This window comes from Erinaceus europaeus, chromosome 3 (genome assembly GCF_950295315.1).
Source record: "Erinaceus europaeus chromosome 3, mEriEur2.1, whole genome shotgun sequence".
Lineage (NCBI taxonomy): Eukaryota > Metazoa > Chordata > Mammalia > Eulipotyphla > Erinaceidae > Erinaceus > Erinaceus europaeus.
The window spans coordinates 177,370,403-177,397,544 of record NC_080164.1 but is presented as its reverse complement, the minus strand read 5'-3'; the positions used below and the strand labels follow the sequence as shown (position 1 = coordinate 177,397,544).

Genomic DNA, 27,142 nt, shown 5'->3' with positions numbered 1-27,142 from the left:
GGGCCCCATAGGACCTTGCCCTCAACTTGGATCAACAACAGTAGAGAATGTTCCATCCTCTGAAGGGAGACTGGACAACATACTCTATGCTACACCTGAGGAAGATGGGTCCTGATATTGGGGCAGCTTGGAATGTTCCTACTCATGACCACAGAATGTGAGCTCAGATCTACAGGGATGCAGAGATCACATAGGCTCCTAAGCTGAATATGGGCCTCAGATCACATCAAATTGATGGGGTTGACAGTCAACAATATTTATACCCCTTTCCCATATTAGGAAGCTACTCTCTTCCCTCATGCAGCTTTCTGGTCCTTTTTCCAGCCATGAAATCATCTCCCCAGACAATAATTTGGATCCACCTGCATTTCAGATTTCAGGCTCAGGGAAAAAAAAAAACAAAACTAGTATAGCCATAGCCCCTTTGGAATATAACTAAAATATGCTACTAACTATCTACAAAATGGAGGACCCCCAAACTCTTGATCTGCACTATTCCAGCCTTTAGGTTCATGATTGATCAACAATCTGTTTGGCTTTGTATGTTAACTCTCTTTTCAGCCACCAGGTTCCAGATGCTAGCATGATGCTGACCAGACTTTCCTGGACAGACAACCCCACCAATGTGTCCTGGAGCTCCGTTTCCTCAGAGCCCTTCCACACTAGGGAAAGAGAGAGACAGGCTGGGAGTATGGATTGACCTGTCGATGCCCATGTTCAGCGGGGAAGCAACTACAGAAGCCAGACCTTCCACCTTCTGCATCCCACAATAACCTTGGGTCCATACTCCCAGAGGGCTAAAGAATAGGAAAGCTATCAGGGGAGGGGATGGGATACAGAGTTCTGTTGGTAGGAATTGTGTGGAGTTGTACCCCTCTTATCCTATGGTTTAGTCAATGTTCCCTTTTTATAAATAAAAAATTTTTAAAATAAATAAATAAGATTCATGGTGACTAACACTTCAGCCTCTGGACAACACCATACTCTTCAATCACCTACTTCTTTCACGCGCATGCACGTACACACTGACAGTCATTTGAAAGAAAACTTACCTCGGTAATAACAGTGGAAATGTGGTTTGTAAGGAAGTCCTGAGTGGAATTCAAAGAGGAGAGGATGCCATTCACTCTCTCCTGGAAAACACGAGTAGCATGGGCATGGTATCCAAGGATGAAGGGACTTAGTTGGCATAAAGAGGCAGGTACTGTCTCCTCTTCCCCATTCTCCCACAACTTACTAGAAAGCAACAGACCAGCCCAACCTCCCAGAGGGAACCCAGCACCTAGAGAACTCCCCATTGGGCAGGACTCTGGGTCAAGTCTTCTACTGGAATCATCCCACGGAATCCTCCAAATCACAGACAAGGAAACAGATCTAGTTCAAGGTCCCAGAGCCGGGAAGCTTCAGACCTAGCAATTGTACTTCCTTTTCTTTCCCGCCCACTCCAAAGCCCACACTCATTGCGCTATCTCTGGCAGCTTGGCACGATTAGAAACAAAGTCCTTGTCCTTTCTGTCTAGGGCTCTCAGAGGCTGGCCAGTGAGTCAGGGGCTGGTTTCTGCGCCCCCCCCCCCCAATGTTTCCTCGTGCAGGGCAATGCAGAACCCAGTGTCAAGGTGTGCTGGTCTATCTCTAGGTCTCCTTGGTAAGGGACAAAGTGACTGTCAACTGTGCTCAGAGGATCTGACTCAGAGGTTAGATAGACCACATGAAGGAAGGACTGAGCCCTGCCCAGGGAGTGTGTCAACCGCAATGGACCTTAAGGAGTTCAGGGTACTTTGATGGGCACACAGTCGACTGTGGCAGGGACCACCCTCCAGGAGCAAAGGGGGCTATTCAGGGCCAGCCTAACTATAGCCTCAGGGCTCGGTTTCCAGCCTCAGTGCTGGCACTATGGATCCACTGCTCCTGACAGCCATTTTGTTCCATTTATTATAGGATAGGATAGAAAGAAATTGAGAGAGGAGAGGGATTAGAGAGGGAGAAAATTAGATACCTGCAGATCTGCTTCACCGCTTGGGAAGTGGCCCCCCTGCAGGTCCAGAGCAGGGGATGGGGGGTCAGAACCTGAGTCGTAGCACCAGCTGAGTAGTGAGTGTGCATACCGGGTGCTCCACCACCTGGTCCCCCATCCCAGGACTTCTCAAGCCTGTGGTCTATTGTGTTTGCTCTTTAAGGCTATTGATTCCTTTCCTGGGGTGGGAGTGGGGGAATGGCGATGATGGTGATGATGATAGCAACGGTGGTGGGAGTGACTATGGTTGCTGTGAGGATGGCAGTGTTGGTGGTGCTGGTGGTTAATGGTGACAATGTAGCATTGGTGATAGTGCTGGTGTGTAGGGGGTTGTGAGGATCTGGTTGAGCATGGCAGGACCCCCCCATTGAAAGATGGTTGCTTGGGGGTACGACCATCCTATTAGTCTCTCTCTAGCAGAGGTTGAGCAAGGAGGGACACCATCCCCAAGATCTGTCCCCCCTATTAGCCTCTCTGCCTCACAAGGATCCTGCATTCCCTGACACAACAGCCCACCTCCTTGTCCCTAAACCAGATGGTCTATTTACTCAGAGGTTACCAGAAGTTCATCTCCTTTGATAGTATATGATCCATATATCATTGTTTTACTCTGTCAAACAGTAACTGAAAGTCCCTTCCCTATTTCTCTACCTCCCCTGTTCTTTTGATCACACCTGATCCATCTTCTCTGCCCTCAGGACCCCTCTCTGTCTGCTGGTTATTGATAACCCTATTTCCTCATTACTTCAGCCGATTAAACCCCTTGCTCAACAGTTACTGGAAAAACCCTGGCCCTCCCCTGACGCCCTGCCTCCCTGACCATATATGTTATAGACAATTTACTTCCCCCTACCACCCCTTAAAAACCCTGCTTTGCTGCTCAGTAAACAGATTGTTCTCCAACACAGTCCCCGGGTGACCTCTTGCTGCGTCACTAGCCACGGACACTGAGAAAGACCCCGTAAGGTTAGCGCCTGCTGCCTGGACGCATATTCCCATAAGTCACTCGCTTTTGGCTTGCAACGGAAGTGGCCACACCAAGGAACCTGTGCCAGACAGAGGTCTCCCCACAAGAGCCCGGCACAGATTAATGGTGACAGTGTAGCGGTGGTGATGGTGCCGGTGGTTAATGGTGATGGTGTAGCGGTGGTGATGGTGCTGGTGGTTAATGGTGACGGTGTAGCGGTGGTGATGGTGCTGGTAGTTAATGGTGACAGTGTAGTGGTGGTGATGGTGCTGGTGGTTAATGGTGACAGTGTAGCGGTGGTGATGGCGGTGCTAGACTGATTATGGTGGCAGTGGTGGTACTAATAGAAATGGTGGTGGTGGTGATGGTGGTAATAATGGTGATGAAGCAGCTGTTGTAATAATAGGAATAATGGTGGTGGTAGTAATAGTGGTGTTGGCTAAGCATGTGTGCATTTTTTTCATTTCTTTTCTTTTTCTTTCTTTTTTTTTAATTGCCACCAGGGTTCCTGCTGGGGCTCTGGTGCAGTGCTTACACTACGAATCTACTGCTCCTGGAAGCTATTTTTTCTACTTCTTTTCCTTTCTATTTTATTTGATAGGACAGAGAGAAATCGAGAGGTAAGGGGGACATAGAGAGGGAGACCTGAAAACCTGCTTCACCACTCTTTTTTTAAAATTTAATTAATTTATTTATTAAATAGAGACAAAGAAATTGAGAAGAAAGGGAAAGATAAAGAGGGAAAGAGACCGAGTGTCACCCGCAGTCCTACTTCACCACTCATGAAGCTTTTCCCCTGCAGGTGGGGACCAGGGGCTTGAACCTGGGTCCTTGCACACCGTAATGAGGCCACTTCACCAGGTGTGCCACCACCTGGCCTCTTTCACCATTCTTTTATTGTTTTTTTTTTTTTTTTTTTTTGCTTCCAGGGTTATCACTAGGACTCAGTGTCTGCATTACAAATCCACTGCTCCCGGAGTCCATTTTTCCCTTTTGTTGCCCTTGTTTATCGTTGTTGTTGTTGTTATTGTTGCTGTTATTGCTGTCATTGTTGCTGGATATGAGAGAAATGGAGAGAGATGGGGAAGACAGAGAGGGGGATAGAAAGATAAGACACCTGCAGACCTGCTTCACTTTCTGTGAAGCGACCCCCCTGTAGGTGGGGAACCAGGAACTCAAACTGGGATACTTACGCAGGTCCTTGCGCTTTATGCCATGTGTGCTTAGCCCACTGCACCACCGCCGAGCACCCTTCACCTTCACCAGGTGAAGCTTCCCTCCTGCTTCTGGGAGCAGGGGTTCAAACCCGGGTTCTTGCACATGGCCACCTACGTGCTCAACCAGGTGAACCACTGCCCAGCCCTGCATGTACACACTGTCATAAGACCCCAAGACAAGAAAAAAAACGCACACACATGCACAAAGATGTCCTTACCCCCAAGTCACTGGTTTCCTGCTGAAATGCCTCTACGGTCTGGTATATGCTGCTCTGTGAAACAAACACAGACAGTATTTTTCATCTTGATACAGGAAGTGGCAAGACCACACACACACACACACACACACACACACACACACACAGTCTGTGCCCCACCCTGCCCCATGACCCAGTTAACTGGCAAGTTCAACTTGACTTCTGTGTGGCTTCATCCTAGAGAAAGTAGGAGTTGGTGCCCATGTGCATGCCCGCCTCTGTTCTACGGGACCTGGGGAGAAAGCTGAGCTGGTGGGTTGTGGGCATGGAGCCCTAGAAGGCCCTGTGAATCAGGTATCAGCTTTTCTCTGATACCTGATTCTCAGACTTTTAAAAGCCTGGCTTGTGGGGCCATAGTGCACCCAGCCAAGTGTAAGCAGCATCATGGCCCAAGAGAGCTCCCCAGCCCCCATCTGCAGAGGGAGGATTCTTTGAGAGCAGTGAAGCTGGTCTGCAGGTGTCTCCCTTTCTTTCTCTCTCTCTCTCTGTTGGGCACTAAGCCAGCTCCCCCTGCATTCCTGATACTATAGCCTATCTACATAATCATTGTTTTGCCTGAAAGATCCCCACCCATTCCATTCCTTTGATCTATCTTCTTTCTGCCTTGAGACCCTCCCCACCTGCAGGGTAACATTAATCCCACCAGTTAAAACCCTCGCAACAGTTGCTAAGGAAGCGTCCACCTTCCCAGAGAGCTTTTGCCTTTCTCCAACCCTTTCCTAGCCATTTCCGTTTCTGACTTGCCACTTCCGGTTCTATCCTATAAAAGCGTTGTCTCTCTGATCAATAAAGACATTGCATTACCACTCCGCCACAAGTTCAAGACTCTCTCTCCTGCATCGCTGAGTGAGTAGCAGCCCAGGCTGGCTCCGGTCAAGTTCTCTCCAACCCAGAGAGCACACGCCTGGGAAGAGGCACCCCCATGCTAGCCTGGCAAACCTTTTCAGCTCTCCCTCCCATTTCAATTTCTCTCTGTCCTATGAAATAGAATAGAAAGGAGAAAAAAAAGAAAGAAAAATGGCTGGGAGAGGAAAAGAGGTGAATTCATAGTGCTGGCACTGAACGCCAGCATTAACTGGTGGCAAAATAGACCACGGGGGGCCAGGCAGTGGAGCATTGGGTTAAGCACACGCAGTACTGGCGTAAGGACCCCAGTTAGAGCTCCCGGATCCCCACCTGCAGGGGGGAGTCACTTCACAAAGGTGAAGGAGGTCTGCAGGTGTCTATCTTTCTCTCTCCCTCTCTATCTTCACCTCCCCTCTCAATTTCTCTCTGTCCTACCCAAAAAATCAGGAAAAAAAACAATGGCCACAGGAGCAGTAGATTCATAGTGCAGGCACTGAGCTCAAAAAAAAAAAAGCCCAGAGAAGGTACAGAAGGAGGAGGGGGGAAAGGAGGAGAAGAAGGAGGAGAAGAAGAAGGAGAGAAAGAAGGAGAGAAAGAGGAGGAGTAGGGAAAGAAGGGAAAGGAGGAGGAAGAAGAGAGAAGAAGCAGCAACCTTGCTCTGAAAAGGCCAGGGAGTCCTGTCCACGTGTAGGAAAGTTTTTCTGTACATGCGAAACTGGGGGTAGGCTCAAACAAGTATCATGGAGAACCGTGATAAGCCCAACATAATGAAGATGTAATAAGATGCTGTAGTAAGAGAGCTTAGTGAATATTCCAAGAAACCAGAAAGTCAGGAGGAAAAAAGCAATGGGGTGGGGGGTGGGAAGGACAAAACAAAACAAATAACTAGTGCTGGAAGGTTCTAAAGTTGGAGTCAAGGTGGGGGTAGATAGCATCATGCTTATGTAAAGAGACTTTCATGCCTGAGGCTCCAAAGTCTCAGGTTCAATTCCCCCACACCACCATAAACCAGAGCTGAGCAGTGCTCTGGTAAAAAAATAAATAAAGTCGGAGTCACAAGGATTAATGAATTTCTGTTATATACAATTAATCATTAATTTTACATGCAGAGTAAGATGATTTTTTAAAGAAGCATTTATTTTTCTGTGGATTTATATAAACACAATTTTGAGGTTGAAAATTTTTTAAATTTTTATTTATTTATTAGCTAGAGGCAGAGAGAAATTGAGAAGGGAGGGGCGAGACAGAAAGAGACAGAGACACCTGCAGCTCTATTTTACCAGTCATGAAGCTTTCCCCCTGCAGGTGGGGACCAGGGGCTTGAGTCCAGGTCCTTGCACACTGTAATGTGTGCACTTAACCAGGTGAGCCACTGCCTAGCCCTGAAAATATTGGGTTTTTCATAAAATTTTTATTTATTTATTATTAATGAGAAAGATGAAGAGGGTGGAGACCAGACATCACTCTGGTAAATGTGCTGTCAGAAACTCAACCTGGGACCTCGTGCTTGAGGGTCCAATGTTTTATCCACTGCACCACCTCCCAGACCACCAAAAATATTAAAACATTTTTTTAAACTGTCTTTATTTATTGGATAGAGGCTATCAGAAATTGAGAAGGAAAGGGGGAGACAGAGAGGAAGAGAGACTAAGAGACACCTGCAGCCTTGTGCCACTGCTCGCAAAGCTTTCCCCTTGCAGGTGGGGACAAGGGGCTTGAACCTGGGCCCTTGCACATTGTCCTTTGCCTTTTACCCCTGTATCACCCTAATAAAGCCTTGAATTGTTTAAACGCATTCCCAGCTGCCCTGCATTTAGTTCCTTCCGTGCCACGCGGCAGCAAAAGTCCTTCTGTTTCAGTTACAACAAAGAAGGGAGAGGGGAGAGTGGAGGCAACACTCTCAGAACCGTGAGAAGCAGGCAGAAAAGGACTTATCCTTGCCTTCGAGTATGTCTTTAGGATAAAAAGAATTTGCAGGTAAATAAGGTGAGTCTCACACACACACACACACACACACACACACACACACACACACACACACACACACACACACACACACACACGGTTAGAGAGGCTTTGGCAGAATGTTAGCTGCAGCCCACCCAGCAAACAGCAACGAACAGACCTTCCCCAGAGTCACCCGTCATTGCTGCTGTTCCTGACGCTGTTTTCACATGGTCAGATGTGGAAGCATCACCACCCAGAGGAGACAGGATTGCAGAGTCCCTCTGCTTATGAGGATATGAGGATGGGCAGAACCAGTGACCTGGGGCTCAACGCCTGCACTATGAATTCACCACTCCCAGCAGCCATTTTCCCTCCCACCCCGTTTTATTCCTTAGAGCAGAGGGAAATTGAGAGAACTGAGGCTGGGGGGGGAGGGGGGAGACAGAGAAGAAGAGAGAGGGGCCTGATGGTGGCGCACCTGGTTGAGTGCACAAGGACCCAGGTTCAAGACCCTGGTCTCCACCTGCAAGGGGTAAGATTTGCGAGTGGTGAAGCAGGGATGCAGGTGTGTCCCTCTTTATCTCACCCTACCCTCTCAATTTCTGGATGTCTCTATCCAGTAAATAAATAAAGATAGTAATAAAAAAATAATTGAGAGAAAGAGAGACACAGAGAGAGAGAGACAGACAGAGAGAGAGAGAGACCTTAGCACTGCTTTATTGCTCATGAAGACTCCCCCTCTTTGCAGGGAGGATTTGGGGTCCTGAACTGGGTCCTCATGGTAACCAGTGTGCTGGACTGGGTGAGTCACTGCCTGGCCCCCTGCCTTTATTATTCATTTATTTTAAAGCCCAGTTTCTGAGCCGGAGCCCAGCAGGCTGTGCCCTTCTGTGGGAGGTGCATATATGTCTGCATGCTCAATGAAAGGCCTCTGGGGTGAAGGTCTTGGGGAGACATAGGAGGTGGGTGGGGGTGTTTACCATTTGTTGTGCCATGGACTTGACCTGGTTTTGGTAAATTTTTCTAATAGTCTTTATGTCATTTTTCAGCAAAGTTCTCAAATCTCCTTGAGGCTACAAAGAAGAGAAAATGAACAGTGAGCAGCACCCTTTTTCCAGACTCTAACACAAGTCCGAGACACGCCGCTTCCTACCAGAGAGCCCGTGGCATGCTGCAGAAACAAACCTTCCTTCTCTTCCTCACCTCACCGTCACACAGCCACGTTTCTGTGACTGCACTCCTGTCTCCCAGATGAGAAAACCAAGGCTCAATGGAGAGACCTTCCGTTAGCTCACACCGAGCGTTCACTCTCACTGCTGCCATTTGACAGAAAAGGAAACTGAGGCACAGAGGGGGTGATTATCTTTTCTATTTATTTATTTATTTATTTATTTATTTATTTATTTATTACCAGAGCACTGGTTAGCTCTGACTTATGGTGGTTCAGGGGATCAAACCTGGGATTTTAAAGTCTCAGGCATGAAAGTCTCTTTGCATAACCACCATGCTATCTACCCCCATGAGTGTGGTTATCTTGCCCAAGGTGCCCACCCTTAGACAATGGTAGAAGCAGGATTCAAACTCCTGCCTTCCTGTAGAGCCTGTGCTTCTTGCCACCTGCTCTGTTTCTTCTTGAAAAGGACTAGGCACAGTCACTTAGTCCCCGGTCAGTAGAGGCATGGGAGGAGGGCAAGCGGGTGGTGACACGGAGGGTGTCTCTGTTCCCTTCTCTGCTTGAGATTGGAGATGCAGTGTACCAACTAGGAATCCCCACACGCCCTCAGCTCCCATTCCCCATGTGGCAAGGAAATGGCCACCTGTGTAAGCATGTGCGTGCGCAGCAGGGGTGCTGAAGGATGGAAAGGTTCCTTGCTGTTTAGATATCTTCTTCAAGGGATGAAGGGATGTGTGTGGGCGGTCACACAGCGGCTTAAGCGCACGTGGCGCAAAGTGCAAGGACAGGCATAAAGATCCCGGTTCGAGCCCCCGGCTCCCCACCTGCAGGGGAGTCGCTTCACAGGCGGTCTGCAGGTGTCTGTCTTTCTTTCCCCCTCTCTGTCTTCCCCTCCTCTCTCCATTTCTCTCTGTCCTATCCAACAATGATGGCATCATCAACAACTACAATAATAACTACAACAACAATAAAAACAACAAGGGCAGCAAAAAGGAAATAAATAAATAAAATAAAATGTATCTTCTTCAGATTTGGGAGCAGCTCTCTGCCTTAATCCTGCTTCTTGATACTCTCAACTAAGGCACCAACTTCCCAGATAATATTTCTAGTCCACCCCCTCTTAGTAATCAAGCTCAAGACACAGGCTCCTAGAAACATTCTGAAAACAGACTTCCCAGCTTCCTTCTACCCTAAAGCCCCTACTCTCATCTGCTCTATTCCTACTTTATGGTTCCTGTTTATTAAACATTTTGTCCTGCTTTCCATCTTATTGAATTTCAGCCACCAAGTTGCAGATGCTACTAGGATCCCCTCCTGACTTCCCTGGGGCAGATGACCTCACCAATGCTTCCCAAAGTCTCACCTCTCCAGAGCCTGCCCCACTAGGGAAAAAGAAACAGGCTGGGGGTGGTGAATCAATCTGCCAATATCCATGTCCAGTGGAGAAGCAATTACAGAAGCCAGACCTTCTGCCTTCTGCACCCCTATAAAGAATTTTGCATCCTACTCCCAGAGAGATAAAGAATAGGGAAGCTCTCAGTGGAGGGGATGGGGCACGGAACTCTGGTGGTGGGCACTGTATGGAACTATACCCTTGTTATCTTACGGTCTTGTCATTCGTTATTAAATCACTAATAAAAAAAATGAAAATAGAAAAGAAGAGAAAGAAAAAAATATCCATTGCTGAAGCAGTGAGGGCACCAGCCCCAAGAGTCGAGGTCGGTCAGGAGCCTCTGTGTGCAGCCAGAAGGCCCTCCCCAGGACACATTCAGGTGCTCACAGGTCACGGGACAATAGCTGCGGCTGGGAGCTTTTCACAAGCAGGAGGAGATAATTTTAAACAAAGGATCACAGCTTCCCTGAGGACGGCTACAGTGACTGCAGCATTGAGCCCACATGGGCAGGACTCACCAAGCTGTTGGTTTTATCTTCCAGGCCATTGGCATATAACAAAAGGTTCACTTTGACAGGAGCTTTGCTTGTCTGCAAAAGAAGTTTCAAAATAAAGCTGTGGGAGTCGGGTGGTAGTCTAGTGGGTTAAGCGCACATGGAACAAAGCACAAGGATCCCAGTTTGAGCCCCCAGCTTCCCACCTGCAGGAGAGTCGCTTCACAGGCTGTGAAGCAGGTCTGCAGGTGTCTATCTTTCTCTCCCCCTCTCTGTCTTCCCCTCCTCTCTCCATTTCTCTCTGTCCTATCCAACTACAACGACACCAATAACTACAAGAATAAAACAAGGGCAACAAAAAGGAAAATAAATAAACATTTTAAAAAATTTTAAAAGTTTTAAAAAAAAATAAAAATAAAGCTGTGTATAGATCAGAGATTTTTCTCTTTCTTTAAATTTTATTTAATTATTTTGGATAGAGACAGAGAGAAATTGCGTGTGAATGGGGAGACAGAGAAGGAAAGAAGCAGCACTGAAGTTTTCCCCTTGCAGGTGGGGACCAGGGGCTTGAACCCTGGTCCTCAAGCACTGTAACATGTACGCTTTGCCAGGGGTGCTACTGCCTGTCTCTGTTTTGTTTTGTTTCCACAGAGCACTGCTCAGCTCTGTCTTATGGTTGTGCAGGGGATTGAACCTGGGACTTGGAACTTCAGGCATGAGACTCTTTTTTGCCTTACCATTATGCTTCCCGCCCCATCCTGATCTTTCTTTCTTCCTTTCTTTCTTTCTTTCTTTCTTTCTTTCTTTCTTTCTTTCTTTCTTTCTTTCTTTTTTCTTCTTATTTATTTTTTTCCCCCTGAAACCAGAGCATTGCTAACCTATGGCTTCTGGCGGTGCTGGGGATTGAACTTGGAACTATTGGTGTTCAGGTATGAAGGTCTTTCTGCACAACCACTATGTTATCTCCTCAATCTCAGTCAGTGGGGAATTTTTCAACCTTAACAGCAGCTAAGGCAGTGGAGTGGCCACAGCCCTAAAACCAAACTCTTTTAGGCAGTGACAGCATCTACATTCTTAGACATATGAACTGTATTCTTTTTACTCAACCATCTCAATTCAACCATAAAAGTACGGATACACACTATTATGTAGAAGAACCTCAAAGACATTAGGTCATGTGAAAGGGACACGTTGAGGTCGCTGGACACAAAAGGTCACGTAGTGTATAATTCCCACTCATGTGCGATGTCCAGAATCGCTAAGTTCACAGAAACAGAGCAGAGTGAGAGTTGCAGAGCTGGGAGTCTGCAGTAGGGAGTCAAATGGAGGTTTTCTTTGGAGAGTGATAGACATTTATTTTGGAAATAAAACGGCTAAAGAGGTAGTGCAGCAATAACATACCAGACATGCATGCCTGAGGTCTCAGAAGTTCTAGGTTCAGTCCCTGGTGCCACCATAAGCGAGAGCTGAGTAGAATTCTTCTCTCTCTCTCTCTCTCTAGTAATTAAATCATTAAAATATTTTTTAAAGATAGGGCTAGATGCCATTGTTCAGCATTATGAAATATACTAGAGAGTAACCTGCTGTTAAAATAACAATTTTATATCTTTTTTAAAACAAATTTTCTCTTTAAAAAATTTTAATTATCTTTTTTATTTATTGGATAAAGACAGTCAGAAATCAAGAGGGTAAGGTGAGACAGAGAGGGAGAGAGAGACCTGCAGCCCTGCTTCACCACTCATGAAGGTTTCCCCTGCAAGTAGGGACCGGGGGTTGGAACCCGGATCCTTGCGCATTATAATGTGCACTCAGCCAGGTGCGCCATCACCCGGCCCAACAACATTATATCTCTGTAGCAGTGTGTTTGCAAGTTTTCACACTGGTACCATTTAAGAAGGCTAGAGAAAGGTTTTTACAAGGTCTCTCTGTGTTATTCCTTGAAACTGCAGATAAATCTATATAATCACTCAAAATTAAAAATTTCCAATAGAAATACTTTATTTTAGATTACATGAAACTCATCGCAATATATACCAGAAAAGAAGCACATACTTCATGCTCTAATTCCCCTCCCTCCCCACCCTACCCCCAATACTAAGCATCTTCAAAAACCCAAAAGAACCCCTGGGCATACCTCAGCCAAGAAGGCGCTGAAATCTATTTTGTCCACATCCAAGTTACTGAAATTCAGGAGGTTCTGTCTTCCTGCGTCATCCAGCAGAGTGATTCTGCCCACGTTTACGGTTAGCTGGTCTAAATCCTGGTGTATGCTTTCGATGTGCTACGTGGTTACAAGAGGAGTCATAAACAGGCCCGTGATTCTCCGACAAAGTCAAGTACCTCATACCTTTCTCACTTCCTCCCTTCCTCCCTCCTTTCCTTCCTTCCTTCCTCCCTTCCTTCTTTCCTTCCTTCCTTCCTTTCTGTCAACTTCAGTGTCACTTTATTGAGAGAATGTTGATTCGCAGGGTCATTATTGTCACAAGAGCACATTTCCACATTTCCCCAAAACAGGAGTCAGTACATTTCACTTTCAACCAAACCATCATCTTATTCATCATAAGGACTTAGTTCAGGGACAACAGGTTCCTAACAGCACTGCAAGAGGCTGCAAACCACTGAGGTTTTACCCTGTACTGTCCTTTGCTCCCCGCCCCCATCCCTTTGGATCCCAACTATGAGTGAAGTCATCTGACATTTCCCCATCTATTTATGCTTTTAAAGAGCAGTAACAAGGAGCCAGGTGGTGTCACATCCGGCTAAGTGTACATAATACCATGCAAAAGGATCCGGGTTTGAGTCCCCCCCCCACTCCCCACCTGCAGGGGGTCTGCTTCACAAGCGGTGAAGCAGGTCTGCAGGTGTGTCTCTTCCTCCTTCTCTCTCCCCTCTTAATTTCTCTCTGTCCTGCCAAACAAAAATATGTGGTCCGGGAGGTGACGCAGTGAGAAAGCTTTGGACTCCCAAGCATGAGGTCCCAAGTTCAATCCCCAGCAACACGTGTAGCAGAGTGATGTCTGATTCTTTCTCTCTCTCCTCCTATCTTTCTCATTAATAAATACATAAAATATTTTAAACAAATAAAAAAGAGCAGGGATAGATAGCATAATAGTTATGCAAAGAGACTCTCATTCCTGAGGATCTGAGGTCCCAGGTTCAATCCCCCATACCACCATAAGCCAGAGCTGAGTAGTACTCTAGTGGAAAAAAAAAAAAGAAGAAAGAAAAATAGCCACCAGAAGCAGAAGCAGTGGATTTGTAGTGTAGGCACTAAACCCCAGCGAGAACCCTGGAGGAAAATAAATAAAAACAATAATGATAGGCAGGACAAAAGGTGGTAGTTCTATGACTTCCACTGGCATTTCTCCCTAATACTCTCCTCCCTGCCCTCCCTACCTCTCACACTAATTGAGCAGGTGGGCCTCAGAGCAAAACGGATTTGCTTCTCCACCCTCAGACACCCTGTAGGACCCTGCATAAACCGAGGTGGAGCATGGCCAGGGCCATCCAGGATGCCTGGGAGGTAAAGGCTTTCTGTCAGTCTCCAGAGGGGCTCTTTTGCCTCCATGGGCTGAGCAAGAGAGAACCTGTGGAACAGGTCCCAGCCCCCCTGTAAGCCTCCTTCGAGCAGGGTCTCACGTCCTCTCTGTGCTATGGTAGCCTCTGTGCTAGCCCGTGGTTTCACTTCCTAGCTTGACCATTGACCCAACCGTTATTGGAAAGATCCTCAACATTTCCCTGTTTCCCGCTCTTCTGACCATATATGGTGCAAACAAGCAACTGTCTCTGAAGACCCCCAGCGGCCCCCTCCCCCCTTAACTCTTCCCCCTACTCCAACCTATAAAAACCCTTGCTTGGGAGTCAGGTGGTAGCGCAGCGGGTTAAGCGCAGGTGGCGCAAAGTGCAAGGACCGGCCTAAGGATCCCGGTTGGAGCCCCCTGCTCCCCTCTTGCAGGGGGGTTGCTTCACAAGCGATGAAGCAGGTCTGCAGGTGTCTCTCTTTCTCTCCCCTTCTCTGTCTTCCCCACCTCTCTCCATTTCTCTCTGTTCTATCCAACAACGACGACATCAATCATAACAAGGGCAACAAAAGGGAATAAATAATTATCAAAAAAAATGAAAAATAAAAGCTTTGCTTGCCATACAATAAACTCGCTATTCATAGGCAAGCAGCCTCCTGGGGTGATCCTTGGCTTCGTCTCTTGCCGCGATCTGCGATCCGCAGGAAAAAACCCCCGGTGCGTGCTCACCCCTGCTGCCCTTGATTTGACCTCTTCGACCCCTTCCTCTGGTGAGCAGCAGAGTGGGTCAGCCGGCCCTAGTCAGGACCCGGACAACACCCCCGAGGGAAGGGAGGCAGCCAGGGTGGTCTGGCTCGTTACCTTCTCCATGCTGAGCTCTTCGCTGATGTTATAGATGTTCTCCAGCTTCAGTGTGTTGTAGAGGCCTCTGTCTTCTTTGCAGTCGCTGTAGAAGTAAAGTGAGCCATCACACTCCAGACAAAGGCAGCTGTGGCTTTCGTGTGGATTAGCCCTTCCCCTATCTGTCTCTGTCAACACGGATGTCGCTTCTGGATTATCCACACAGAGTCAGTCGCCCATGAATAAATCCCCCCCCCCCACACACACACACCCAGCTGGCCTGAATCCATTCCTTGCTCTACTCCATGTCCCATGCTGATGACAGACACAGTTACCTGCTACCAGTCTCCTGTGCGTGTTTCCCAGGGATGTGAGAAAGAACAGGTTACACACTGGGAAGAAATCGACTTTCTTTCAAGTGGAGCAAGGGCAAACTGACAGTTCGCCCCTTACCAGACCTGAGTCCCCCTGGTTTGAGCACCCCCACGAGAGGGAGCTCCATGAATGATGATGTGGTGTTATGGTAACTCTCTCTTAGTTAATTAATTACTATTGGATAGAGTCAAGAGAGAAATTGCAAGGAGAGGGAGAGACAGAAAGGGAGAGAGAGACACCTGCAGCTCTGCTTCACCATTTGTGAACCTTTCCCCTTGCAGGTGGGGACCAGGGTCTCGAACCCAGGTCCTTGTGCACAGTAATATGTGCGCTTAACCAAGTGTGCCACCACCTGGCCCCTCTATCTGTCTCTCTCTATCTGACACGAAAAGAATGAATAAATAAGCCCTGGAGTAAGTAGTGAGATTATATATGCATATCATCCAGGTGCTGCAAAAATAATAATAATAAAACAATGGTCACTAGAGAGAAGTGCATTAGAAAGCACACTGTGGGCATTATTAAGATTACATTGGGGCGGCCAGGTGGTGGCGCACCTGGTTGAGCGCATGTATTACAATGCGCAAGGACCCGGGTTCAAGCCCCCGGCCCTGTGGGGGGAAAGCTTTACGAGTGGTGAAGCAGGGCTGCAGATGTCTCTCTGTCTCTCTCCCTCTCCATCAGTCCCCTCTCCCTCTTGATTTCTGGCTGTCGCTATCCAATAAATAAAGATGATAATAAATTTAAAAATTTTTTAAAACTTTTTTTAAAAAAGATTTCATTAGGGTTTGGGTGGTGGTGCACCCCGTAGAGTGCATGAGTTTCAACGCTCAAGGACCTGGGTTCAACCCCTCGGCCCCACCTGCAGGTGGGGGGACACTTCACAGCTAGTGAAGCAACTCTGCAGAAGCTTCTCTTTTCCTCTCCATCTTTATCTCCCCCTCCCCTCTTTCTTTCTTTCTTTCTTTTTTTTTTTTTAAAGATTTTATTTACATATTAGAAAGTTAAGAGAAAAGAGAGAGAAAGAAACAGACATCACTCTGGTATGTATGCTTCCAGGGATCGAACTCAGGGCCTCATCTTGAAACTCCAACGCCAGGGGAGTCGGGCGGTAGCACAGCCGGTTAAGCGCATGTGGCGCAAAGCAGAAGAACTGGCGTAAGGATCCCGGTTTGAGCCCCCGGTTCCCCACCTGCAGGGGAGTCGCTTCACAGGCGGTGAAGCAGGTCTGCAGGCGTCTGTCTTTCTCTCCTCCTCTCTGTCTTCCCCTCCCTCTCTCCATGTCTCTCTGTCCTATCCAACAATGACAACAACAATAATAACTACAACAATAAAACAACAAGGGCAACAAAAGGGAATAAATTAAAAAAATTAAAAAAAAAAGAAGTATAACTCAGATAGACAGATAGATACAAAGAGAGAGAAGAAGGGAAAGATACACAGCACAGAAATATCCTCTAGTGTGGTGGGGCCCAGGGTGGAACCTAGGACACAAGCAAGTACACTGTCCAGATGCACTATCTTGCCAGTCTGGTTGGATGGAGAATATATATACACTTTTTAGTAGAGACAGAGGAAAATAACACATTAAGTCAGACTTTACTATCTCCTGTCCTATGGTCAGTTGCTAGAAGAAGATTCTTAAATCGAGGTAAATTCTTTTTTTTTTTTAATTTCTTTATTGGAGGATTACAGTCAACAGCAAAATACAATAGTACATGTATATACATGTATAACATTTCCATATAACAATACAACCCCCCACTAGGTCCTCCTCTGCCATCACGTTCCAGGATCTGAACGCCCCCACCTACCCACCCCAGAGTCTTTTACTTTGGTGTAGTAAACCAGAAATAGAGGTAAATTCTCTTTTTTTAAAATATTTATTTATTTATTTATTTATTCCCTTTTGTTGCCCTTGTTTTTTGTTGTAGTTATTATTGTTGTCATTGTTGCTGGATAGGACAGAGAGAAATGGAGAGAGATGGGGAAGACAAAGATGGGGAGAGAAAGATAGACACCTGCAGACCTGCTTCACCACCTGTGAAGCGACTCCCCTGCAGTGGGGGACCGGGGGCTCAAACTGGGATTCTTCTGCCGGTCCTTGCACTTTGTGCCACATGCGCTTAACCCACTGTGCTACCGCCTAACTCCCGAGGTAAATTCTTAAATAAAGGACCCTTTTTGATTACTGGACAAAGGCATCTGCATTCCTCATCTACTGTTCTAAGATCTGAAAGGTTCTCAGGAGGAGTCTTTAATTTTTTTTCCTGGTCTTATTTCTAGTCTTTCTTTGCAAAGAGTAGAGCTTGGCTTAACTCAGTAACTGGAAAATCTAATCATTACAATTGAAAACCTGTTGAAACCAACATTTTCATTTTGGAAAATAACATCTGAGGTAGTAAAAAAAAAATTGCAAAATACAATTACTTGTACCTGTAAACTTGTTCGAAAGTGAGATTAACATCGGATTTGTTTAATATCATGCCAGAGAGGTAGAATTCCCAGTTCTTATTCAGCAAATAAGGTGTGTCCAAAACCTGAAACAATAACAACACTTTGTATAAAATAATGGTGTTACCCAATGTGTATGGCGTGAGGAATCAATATATTGGGGAGGGTTCATGTTACAATTTCCTTCCTGGAAAAGAACGTAGTTGACTAAATTAACCACTGAAGCATCAGAAGGAAATACTGGAAGTTGTTTTTGTGGGGAGAACACTTGATTTTAAGAAAGTACATTAAAAATAAGAGAAAAATAGGGCCTGGGTGGTGGTACACCTGGTTGAGTGCACATGTTACAAATGGACAAGGACCAGGGTTCAAGCCCCTGATGCCCACTGCAGAGGGAAAGCTTCACAAGTAGTGAAGCAGGATGCCAGGTCTCTCTCCCTCTCCCTCTCTCCCTCTCTCTGTATCTCCCCGGTCCTCTCTACTTCTGGCTGTTTCTATCCAATAACTGAGTAAAGATAATACATTTTTTAAAAAATGAGAAAAACAGACAACTTGGTTTAGAAAGTCTTGGAATATTTACCTTCATTCTTCACTGTTTTCTCGTGACCAAAAAAAATCAAACGATCACACTTTTCTGCCTTCACACCATATTGACTTTAGACGACCTAGTTAATCGTGCTGGTAGATGGGCTTGAGAACCAAGTATAACTAAATCCGAACAGCCCCACTAGGCATTCCCATTTAGGAATGCCCCAAGCAACTTCGCACAGGACAGAAGACAGTGATTGATGTGTTACTTTTTGCCAAGAAGACAAACAATTTAGAGTTAATTTGACAAATTGATGCTTCCGACCAATTGAATAATCAAGCCAACATCTCAAGACCACTTGTGATGTAGTCATTACCCACCCGATTTTATACAGATTTGAGGTAAGAAATACAAATCTATCTTGAAAATTAGAATGTGAAGGGGCCAGGCAGTGAGTGATGTACCCAGTCGAGTGTGTATAGGCTTGAGTTCAAGTCTGGCCCCTACCACCCGGCCACCCCCCACCAAGGAGTAAGCTTCATGAGCAGTGAACCAGTGCTGCAGCTCTCTCTCTCTCTTTCTCTTAAATGAGCTTCTTGTTATTCTTTTTCATCTTTTGTTTTTTTTCATATAATACATTTATTTATTTTTTTCCTTAACTATGAAAGTTGGTTGGGGACCAGGTGGTGGTGCACCTGGTTGAGCACACATTACAATGTGCAAGGACTCAGGTTCAAGCCCCCAGTCCCCACCTGCAGGAGGAAAGCTTTGCAAGTGATGAAGCAGGGCTGCAGGTGTCTCTCTGTCTCTCGTTTTCTATCTCCCTCTTCCCTCTCGATTTCTGCCTGCCTTTATCCAGTAAATAAAGATAATTTATTTAAAAAAAAAAAAAAAGAAAGAGCGCTAACTGTAGCCAACACAATTTGTTCTTAAAACATTTCAATACCCATGGCTTAAGAACAAAGACATTTCTTACATAAAGAGAGTCCCCATGTTTAAGAGATTATATATTCATAACTGGATATATACAACCTGTATTCACATTGCTTTAATTCTCACCACGATATATATATATTGCACATTGATTTTATTTCTTTATTAACACAAGCTAGGAAAGGAGGAATAGAAAGAGAAAGAAAGAGAGAGAGAGAAAAGAGAGGAGAGAACATTTATTCTGGTACATGGGGTGCCAGGGATTGAACTCAGGACCTAATGCTTTTAAGTCCAATGTCACGCTTCTCCTTCTTCTTCCTTCTTCTTTTATTTTTTTAAATTTTCTTTTTTCTAAATTTATATAAATATATATATATGGTCTTTGCTATCCACTTTTACAATGATTGCTCATTGCTTTACTTCCATTACTAAAAAAATCTTTGATCAGGGGCCAGGAAGTAGCGCACATGGCATGAAACGCAAGGACCGGCCTAAGGATTCCGGTTTGAGCCCCCAGCTCTCCACCTGCAGGGGGAGTCGCTTCACAAGCGGTGAAGCAGGTCTGCAGGTGTCTGTCTTTCTCTTCCCCCTCCTCTCTCCATTTCTCTCTGTTCTATCCAGCAACAACAACAGCAATGGCAACAATAAAAAAATAATAACAACAACAATAACAACAAGGGCAACAAAAATGGGGGAAAATAAATAAAATAAAAATAAATTAATTAAGCGCAGGTGGTGCAAAGCACAAGGACCGGCATAAGGATCCCGGTTCGAACCCCGGCTCCCCACCTGCAGGGGAGTCGCTTCATAGGCGGTGAAGCAGGTCTGCAGGTGTCTTTCTCTCCTCCTCTCTGTCTTCCCCTCCTCTCTCCATTTCTCTCTGTCCTATCCAACAACGACAACAACAATAATAACTACAACAATAAAACGACAAGGGCAACAAAAGGGAATAAATAAATAAAATAAATATTTTTTTAAATTAATTAATTAAAAATCTTTGGTCATTGATTTTACTTTCTTTTTTAAAAATAAATGTTTACTACTTAAGTTTTTGCCAGAACACTGCTCAGCTCTGGCTTATGGTGGTGCAGGAGATTGAACCTGCAACTTCGGAACCTCAGGCATGAGAGTCTCTTTGCATAACCAGTATGCTATCTACCCTCCACCTTCACTGATTTCCATTCATTTATTTATTTATTTATTTATTTTCCCTTTTTGGTGCCCTTGTTTTTTATTGCTGTTGTAGTTATCATTGTTGTTGTTATTGATTTTGTCATTGGATATGACAGAGAAATGGAGAGAGGAAGGGAAGACAGAGAGGGGGAGAGAAAGACAGACACCTGCAGACCTGCTTCACTGCTTGTGAAGCGACTCCCTTGCAGGTGGGGAGCTGGGGGCTCGAACCAGGATCTTTACGCCAGTTCTTGCGCTTTGCACCACTTGCACTTAACCCACGGCACAACTGCCCGACTCCCCTCACTGATTTTCTTAAAATGTTATTTTTTCTTTTTTTTAAATTTTATTTTATTTTCCCTTTTGTTGCTATATATTTTTTTCTTTTTAAATATTTATTTATTTATTCCCTTTTGTTGCCCTTGTTGTATTGCTGTAGTTATTATTGTTGTTGTAAATGCTGGATAGGACAGCGAGAAATGGAGAGAGGAGGAGAAGACAGAGAGGGGGAGAGAAAGACAGACACCTGCAGACCCGATTCACCACTTGTGAAGCGACCCCCTTGCAGGTGGGGAGCCGGGGGTTCTAACCAGGATCCTTCCGCTGGTCCTTGTGCTTTGCTCCACCTGCGCTTAACCCACTGCGCTACTACCTGACTCCCAAAATTATTTTATTTCTTCATTAACACAAGCTAGGAAAGGAGGAAGAGAGAGAGAGAGAGAGAAGAAATGAGAGAGAAAGGAGAGAGAAAGGAGAGAGAGAGAGAGAGAGAGAACATCTTTCTGGTACATGGGGTGCCAGGGATTGAACTCGGGACCTGATGCTTCTAAGTCCAATGTCAAGCTTCTCCTTCTGCTTCTCCTTCCTCTTCCTTCTCCTTCTTTTACTTTTTAAATTTTCTTTGTTTATTGGATAGAGACAGCCAGAAACCGAGAGGGAAGGGGGAGAGGGGGAGGGGGAGGGGGAGGGGAGGGGGAGGGGGAGGGGGGAGAAAAACCCCGTGAAGCTTTCCCCCTGCAGGTTGGGCCCTTGAGCATCGTAACATGTGCGCCCAACTAGGTGCGTCCCCACCCAGCCCCTCCTCCTCCTCTTTCTCCTTCTTTATTATTATTTTTTTAAATCTTTTTATTTTATTATTGGATAGAGTCAGAGAGAAATTGAGAAGGGAGGGGGAGACAGAAAGGGAAAGAGACCGAGAGACACCTGCAGCCCTGCTTCACCATGTGTGAAGCTATCCCCCCTGCAAGTGGGGACTGGGGGCTTGAACCTGGGTCCTTGTGCACTGTAATGTGTGAGCTTAACCAGGTGTGCCGCCACCCAGCCCCTCTTCCACACGTCTTTCTCACCGCACCACCTCCTAGGCCCTTTTCTCTTTCTATCTCTCTCTCTCTCTCTCTCTCTGTCTCAACCTTCTCAATTTCTTTCTGTCTTTATCAAAAAGAAAAAAAGGAAAAGGAAATCAGAATGTGAGGAAAAATCCTGGAAAGCCAGTGTGAGAAAAGAGACAAACAGAACAAGATGTCCTCAACAAGGCTGAGCTGGCGGCTCAGAGTCTCAGGGTCAGCTGTACTTGCTTGCAGAGGGGCAAGTGAAGCTTAAGTCTGCTTCCCGACTGCTTCCCCAGACTCCCTTGGGGGGGAACAAGGCCTGAACTCCTCAGCATCTTTCTGCTCATGAGAAACCTCCTGGCAGGCTCCTTCCCAGGATGCTCTGGAGCACAGGAGGAACCCAGTAGTTTCTCTCCTGGTGATCTGAGCCACCGTCATTCTCCTAATAACGTTACCTTCCAAGCTACAACCCAGTTTGATTTCTGGTCCTGGCTTACCTACATTCAGTCCACGTTTTGTCACTCTTTTTTTTAAATATTTATTTCCTTTTGTTGCCCTTGTTGTTATATTGTTGTAGTTATTATTGTTGTCGTCATTGTTGGATAGGACAGAGAGACATGGAGAGAGAAGGGGAAGACAGAGAGGGGGAGAGAAAGACAGACACCTGCAGACCTGCTTCACCGCTTGTGAAGCGACACCCCTGCAGGTGGAGAGCTGGGGGCTTGAACCAGGATCTTTATGCTGGTCCTTGAACTTTGCACCACATGTGCTTAACCCGCTGTGCTACCGCCCGACTCCCTGTTTTGTCACTCTTAATAAAAGAAGTGTCAATTTATCAAATGAAAACTGAATAGCTTGGCTGTGGAGATACCACAAAAGTTATGAAAAAAAAAAAAAAGAAGAAGAAGAAAGAAAAAGAAGGAAGAAGAAAGAAGGCCCTAGGTTCAATCCCTAGCACCACCATAAGTCAGAGGTGAGCAGTGCTCTGGTATAAGTAGTCAAACATAAAGTTAAAAACAAATTTAAAAGAACTACAACAACAAAAACAACTTACCAATAGATTGCACAAGGACCTAGGTTCAAACATCCAGTTCCCGTGGGCAAGGTAGGAAGCTTCAGTGTTGCAGGTCTCTCTCTCTTTTTCTTACTCTCCCTTTCTCCCCCTTCCTTCTCAGCTTCTCTCTGTCTCCATCCAAAAATAAGTAAGTGATAACATCAAAAAAAAAAACTGAATACTCACCTCGGTCCCCACTGATCTCAAACCCACCAACTACAAGGAAGTTAACATTCACACTCAAGTTCTTTCTTTTTTTATTTCTTTAATCTTTATTCATTTATTGGATAGAAACAGTCAGAAATTGAAAGGGAAATGGGGAGATAGAAAGGAAGAGAGACAGAGAGACACCTGCAGCACTGTTTCACCACTTGCAAAGCTTTCCCCCTGCGGATGGGGACTCGGGGCTCAAACCTGGGTCCTTGTGCATTGTGACAGGTGCTCTCAACCAGGTGTGCCACCAGCTGGCCCATCGAGTTCTTTCCTAGTGGGCACAAAAATCCATGCTTACCCGGAACAACTTCCTATTTTGATAAGGTTCGCAGACCAACTTTTCCAAATTCCCACCGACAACAAAGGTCAGAACCACCAAGGCCATGAAGATCCAGCAGAAGAGAAAACTGATTCCAACACCCCTGGGGGAAGGGAAAAAAAAAAAAGAAGAAATGAACAGAAGCATCAAGAAGAAATTTTCAAACTTATCAAGCAATATTGACTTATCCTATCTGTCCAGTCTAGGAGACAGACCTGGCAATGCCCAGCTAGAAGCAGAGTAAGGGTCTCATCATGTCCAGAAGTGAGGACAGAAGAGGGTAAGACCTGTGCTCTTTGAGTGCTGGACCCTCTATGCAGGGACCCTTGTCAGCAGGTGTTGGTATGCTTTTGAAAACGCCTTCTGTTTCATTAGTTTAATCCCCCCTGCTTAACACTATTCTATTTACATAACACTGTATTCTATTTACATAACCTCTGTTAATAAGCACCACCTTCCCTCCAGGGCATTGGTGGTTCAGTGGTAGAATTCTCACCTGCTCCGCCCCCTCTCCTTGTCATACCCTGATTTTCACCAGTCACTTTTCTCTCCACCCTTGCATCCTGTTCCCACCCTACTGGGCTAGTATATTTATAAGGACAAGATTGTTTGTATTAGTTTAGCTTAGCTTGGTATAGATTGCGCTGCGTCCTGCATGAATAAAGAGATACTGCGTACAACCCAGCCATGAGTCCCGGGTCGTCTGTTACCCGCCCGTGAAGCCAGCCTGGTGAAAACAGCAACCAGGCATCTGGTCTACCTGCTGGCCAAACCTGGGTCCAGGGATGGCTGAGTGACCCCAGTCTTTTCACAGAGGACCCATGAGTGGGCATGTTCTTTTGTTTCATAATAATACTTTTCTTTTTGAGGTTAACATGGTTCCCAAGACTATATTTGTTTTAGAAGTACAATTGTGCACATTTTCAAAATATGTCACTCTAAGGCAGGGGTAGATAACATAATGGTTATGCAAACAGACTCTCATGTCTGAGGCTCTGAAGTCCCAGGTTCAATCTCCTGCACCACTATAAGCCAGCGCCAATCCGTGTTCTGGTAAAAAAAAAAAAAAGAAAGAAAAAAAGAAAAGAAAAACAACTCCATGAAAAGATGTGTCACCCCACTACTGAGGCATCAATATCCCTCCACCAAAATCCACTCGGCCTCCTCCATCCTTGCAAGCCACTTCCTCAGCAACATGCCCTGTTCTACTCCCAAGGGCTTCTCCTCCTTTGACGCTGCTTATTCCTTTGCTTTGTTTGTTCTCCCCAGTGAGTGGGATCCAGTCAGTACCTTCCTTTTCTCTAAGTCCCTTTAGTATTTCCTTTAGGGCTGGCTTCATGGTAGTGAATTCCTTTAGCTGTTGCTTGTCTGGAAAGATCTTCACACCTGACTGGTAGCCTAGTGGGAGAGGTTTTGAGGCAGCCGCTGTAGCTGTGGAAGTTCGGGGCCAAAGTAGCTTTGCATCCAGAGAGAAGGCAGAGAGCAGCGTGGATGGCAGCTGCAGAGGCAGAAGTCTGGGTGTCTTGGGGAGCTGCTGACAGCTGTCATGCACAGGCAGTACAACCACTTTTTTTTTTTTTTAAATATTTTCTTTACTTTTAGGTAGAAACAGGAGAAATTGAGAGGAAAGGGAGAAATAGAAAGAGGGAAGGAGAAAGAGAAAGAGAGAGAGAGAGAAAGAGAGAGAGCTGCAGCACTGCTTTACAACTTGTGAGGCTTCCCTCTTGCAGTTGGGGACTGGATGCTTGAACCTGGGTTCTTGCTCATGATAGCGTGTGCACTCAACCTGGTGTGCCACCTGGTCCCCCAGAATAATTCCTTTTTGTAGGAAGGAGGACACCCTCAGCAGAGCAGATGGATGAAGCAGGATGGTGCCTGCCAAGGAAGCTGTGCATTGGCTGCCATGGGGGCACAAAAGGGAAGGGAGGGGTGTAAAGGCTCTCACACAGGAGGAGGGCACAGTGCTGGTGGGCGAGGACCCGATAGCAGGGGCCACAGAGAGCTCAGGCCACTGTGACACTCTGGGAGGGAAAGGACGGGTCTGACTGACCACATTCACTCTATTTCCTGCCCTTTAAACTCTCCTGGTTTCCATCACTAATCGAGGCTCCTTGTCTAACTCCCAAAGGTGCTGGGTGGGTCGTCTCTCTCAATCAAATGTCAAAAGTTTACAAGTGCAAAAGGGTGTGATGCTCCTGACCATGTAGAGCTGTGTCTGACACCAACCACGTCAATCTTCAGCAATACCTAGTGGATGGATGGGGGGAACAGGGGATGGGGGATGGGGGGTGGGGGGTGGGGGATGGATATGGGGAGCTGAGGGATGACAGCTAGATAAATGATGGGTGGGCAAGTGAATGATGGATGGACAGATGAGTGGGTGGATGGATGGATAGGTGAACGGATGCATGCATGCAAGAATGGGAGTGAATGAATGAGAGGATGGCAAACCAAAGAGAATCAAGAAAGCAGACCTGGAGCTGAATGCCCACGGTGACTGCTATGAAGAGGAGTCCATCCTATAAAAATGCTATGTCTAACCTCACTGATCACAGGACAACCACTTTGGAGTTGTCTTTCACATTTCACAGAAGACGGGATTTTCCCAAGCTTCTCCAAGGTAGAACTGCACAAGATACCCCATGCAAGAGCAGCAGGCTCCATCCAGAGGCCACCAGGTCCCTGCAGCCCCAGACACAGCTGCCCTCCTTCCTGTACGTCCCCCCCCCACCCCACCCTCTCACAAGACAAGAAGAGCAGACACTCACACCATGAGGAAGACGCCGCCGGTGTTTGAGACGAAGCCTCGGCGGGTAGGGGTGGCCCCGTGGCTGTAGCCAATGGTGCCACACAGCAAGCCCAGGAGGTAGAAAACCACGATGAGGCTCAGCAAAGAGCAGATGAGCAAACTGCCCAGCCACCTGGTGAGGCAAGCACAGCATCAGACACATCAGAGAGGCCGCAACGTCACCAAGTAGGAGACGCGGTTCAGGGCTGGAGTTCCTGGGTTTCTAGACCAGGCGACCTCACATCACATTCCTCTGCCAACTTCTCATATGGTGGTGATGCTGTCATGAAAAAAGATCCCTTCCCAAGCCTAGTTCTCCAGCCCACCCCCAAAAGAAATTTTCTGGGTGGGAGAGACAGCATAATGGTTATGCAATGAGACTTTCATGTCCGAGGCTACAAGGTCCCAAGTTCAATCCCCTGCAGGTGGGGCCTGGGGGCTTGAACTTTCTTCCTTGCTCATGGTAGTTACGTGAGCTCAACCCGGCGCACCACTGCCTGGACCCCCCAGAATAACCACATTTTGTAGAAAGGAGGACACCCTCAGCAGAGCATAATGGATGAAAGATGGTGCCCACCAAGGAAGCTGTGCAGAGCTGAGCAGAGCTTGAAAGAAAAAAAGAAAGAAAGAAAGGAATGAATGAAGGAAGGAAGGAAGGAAGGAAGGAAGGAAGGAAGGGAGAGAAAGAAAGAAAGAAAGAAAGAAAGGAAGAAAAGGAGGGAGGGAGGAGGTGGAGGGAGAGAGAGAGGAGAGAGAGAGAGAGAGAGAAGAAAAAAAGAGAGGAGGCTGGGCAGTGGTTTACCGGGTTAAGCAGACATAGTTCCAAGTGCAAGGATCCTGGCTGGAGGCCCCAGCTCCCCACCTGCAGGGGAAATACTTCACAAGTGGAGAAGCAGGTCTGCAGGTGTCTCTTTTTGTCTCTCCCTCTCTATCTTCCCTTCCTCACTCAATTTCTCTCCGTCTTATCCAATAAAATAGCTGCCAAGAGCAGTGGATTTATAGTGCTGCCATCGAGCCCCAGTGATAACTCTGGAGGCAATAAATAAATAAATAAATAAATAAGGGAAACTCCCCCCCTCCCAGTACTCCTACTCAAACTTTAGGAATCATGGTTGTCCTCCATTGATTTATATCCATGGGCTCAAAAGCAGGGTTTGCTCAACTTCTTCAAGGCCAAGATAAAAAAAAAAAAATAGCCCTTGAAAGATAAAAGGCAACTATTGGATAATTTTACTCACTCGTATGTGGTGCAGAGAGAACTGAAACACACAATCTTGAAAGAAAAAAAAAAAAGTAACCCAGCTTT

General features: G+C 46.2%; 1 protein-coding gene across 6 annotated transcripts in view; it reads right to left on the bottom strand.

Moving 5' to 3' along the window:
* PROM1 (prominin 1) overlaps window positions 1-27,142 on the bottom strand; it is a 100,252-nt gene that overhangs the window by 14,538 nt on the left and 58,572 nt on the right. For 5 of the 6 annotated variants that reach the window (XM_060188302.1, XM_016185913.2, XM_016185915.2 and 2 more), the window contains 9 exons: window positions 25,817-25,969; window positions 23,028-23,151; window positions 17,482-17,585; window positions 14,692-14,776; window positions 12,444-12,590; window positions 10,334-10,405; window positions 8,229-8,321; window positions 4,417-4,470; window positions 1,053-1,133 (listed from right to left, as the gene is read on the bottom strand). In XM_060188302.1, the coding sequence (XP_060044285.1) occupies window positions 1,053-1,133; window positions 4,417-4,470; window positions 8,229-8,321; window positions 10,334-10,405; window positions 12,444-12,590; window positions 14,692-14,776; window positions 17,482-17,585; window positions 23,028-23,151; window positions 25,817-25,969 (913 nt within the window). The remainder of the gene's footprint in view (window positions 1-1,052; window positions 1,134-4,416; window positions 4,471-8,228; window positions 8,322-10,333; window positions 10,406-12,443; window positions 12,591-14,691; window positions 14,777-17,481; window positions 17,586-23,027; window positions 23,152-25,816; window positions 25,970-27,142) is intronic. The other variant, XM_060188304.1, reaches the window with a different exon arrangement.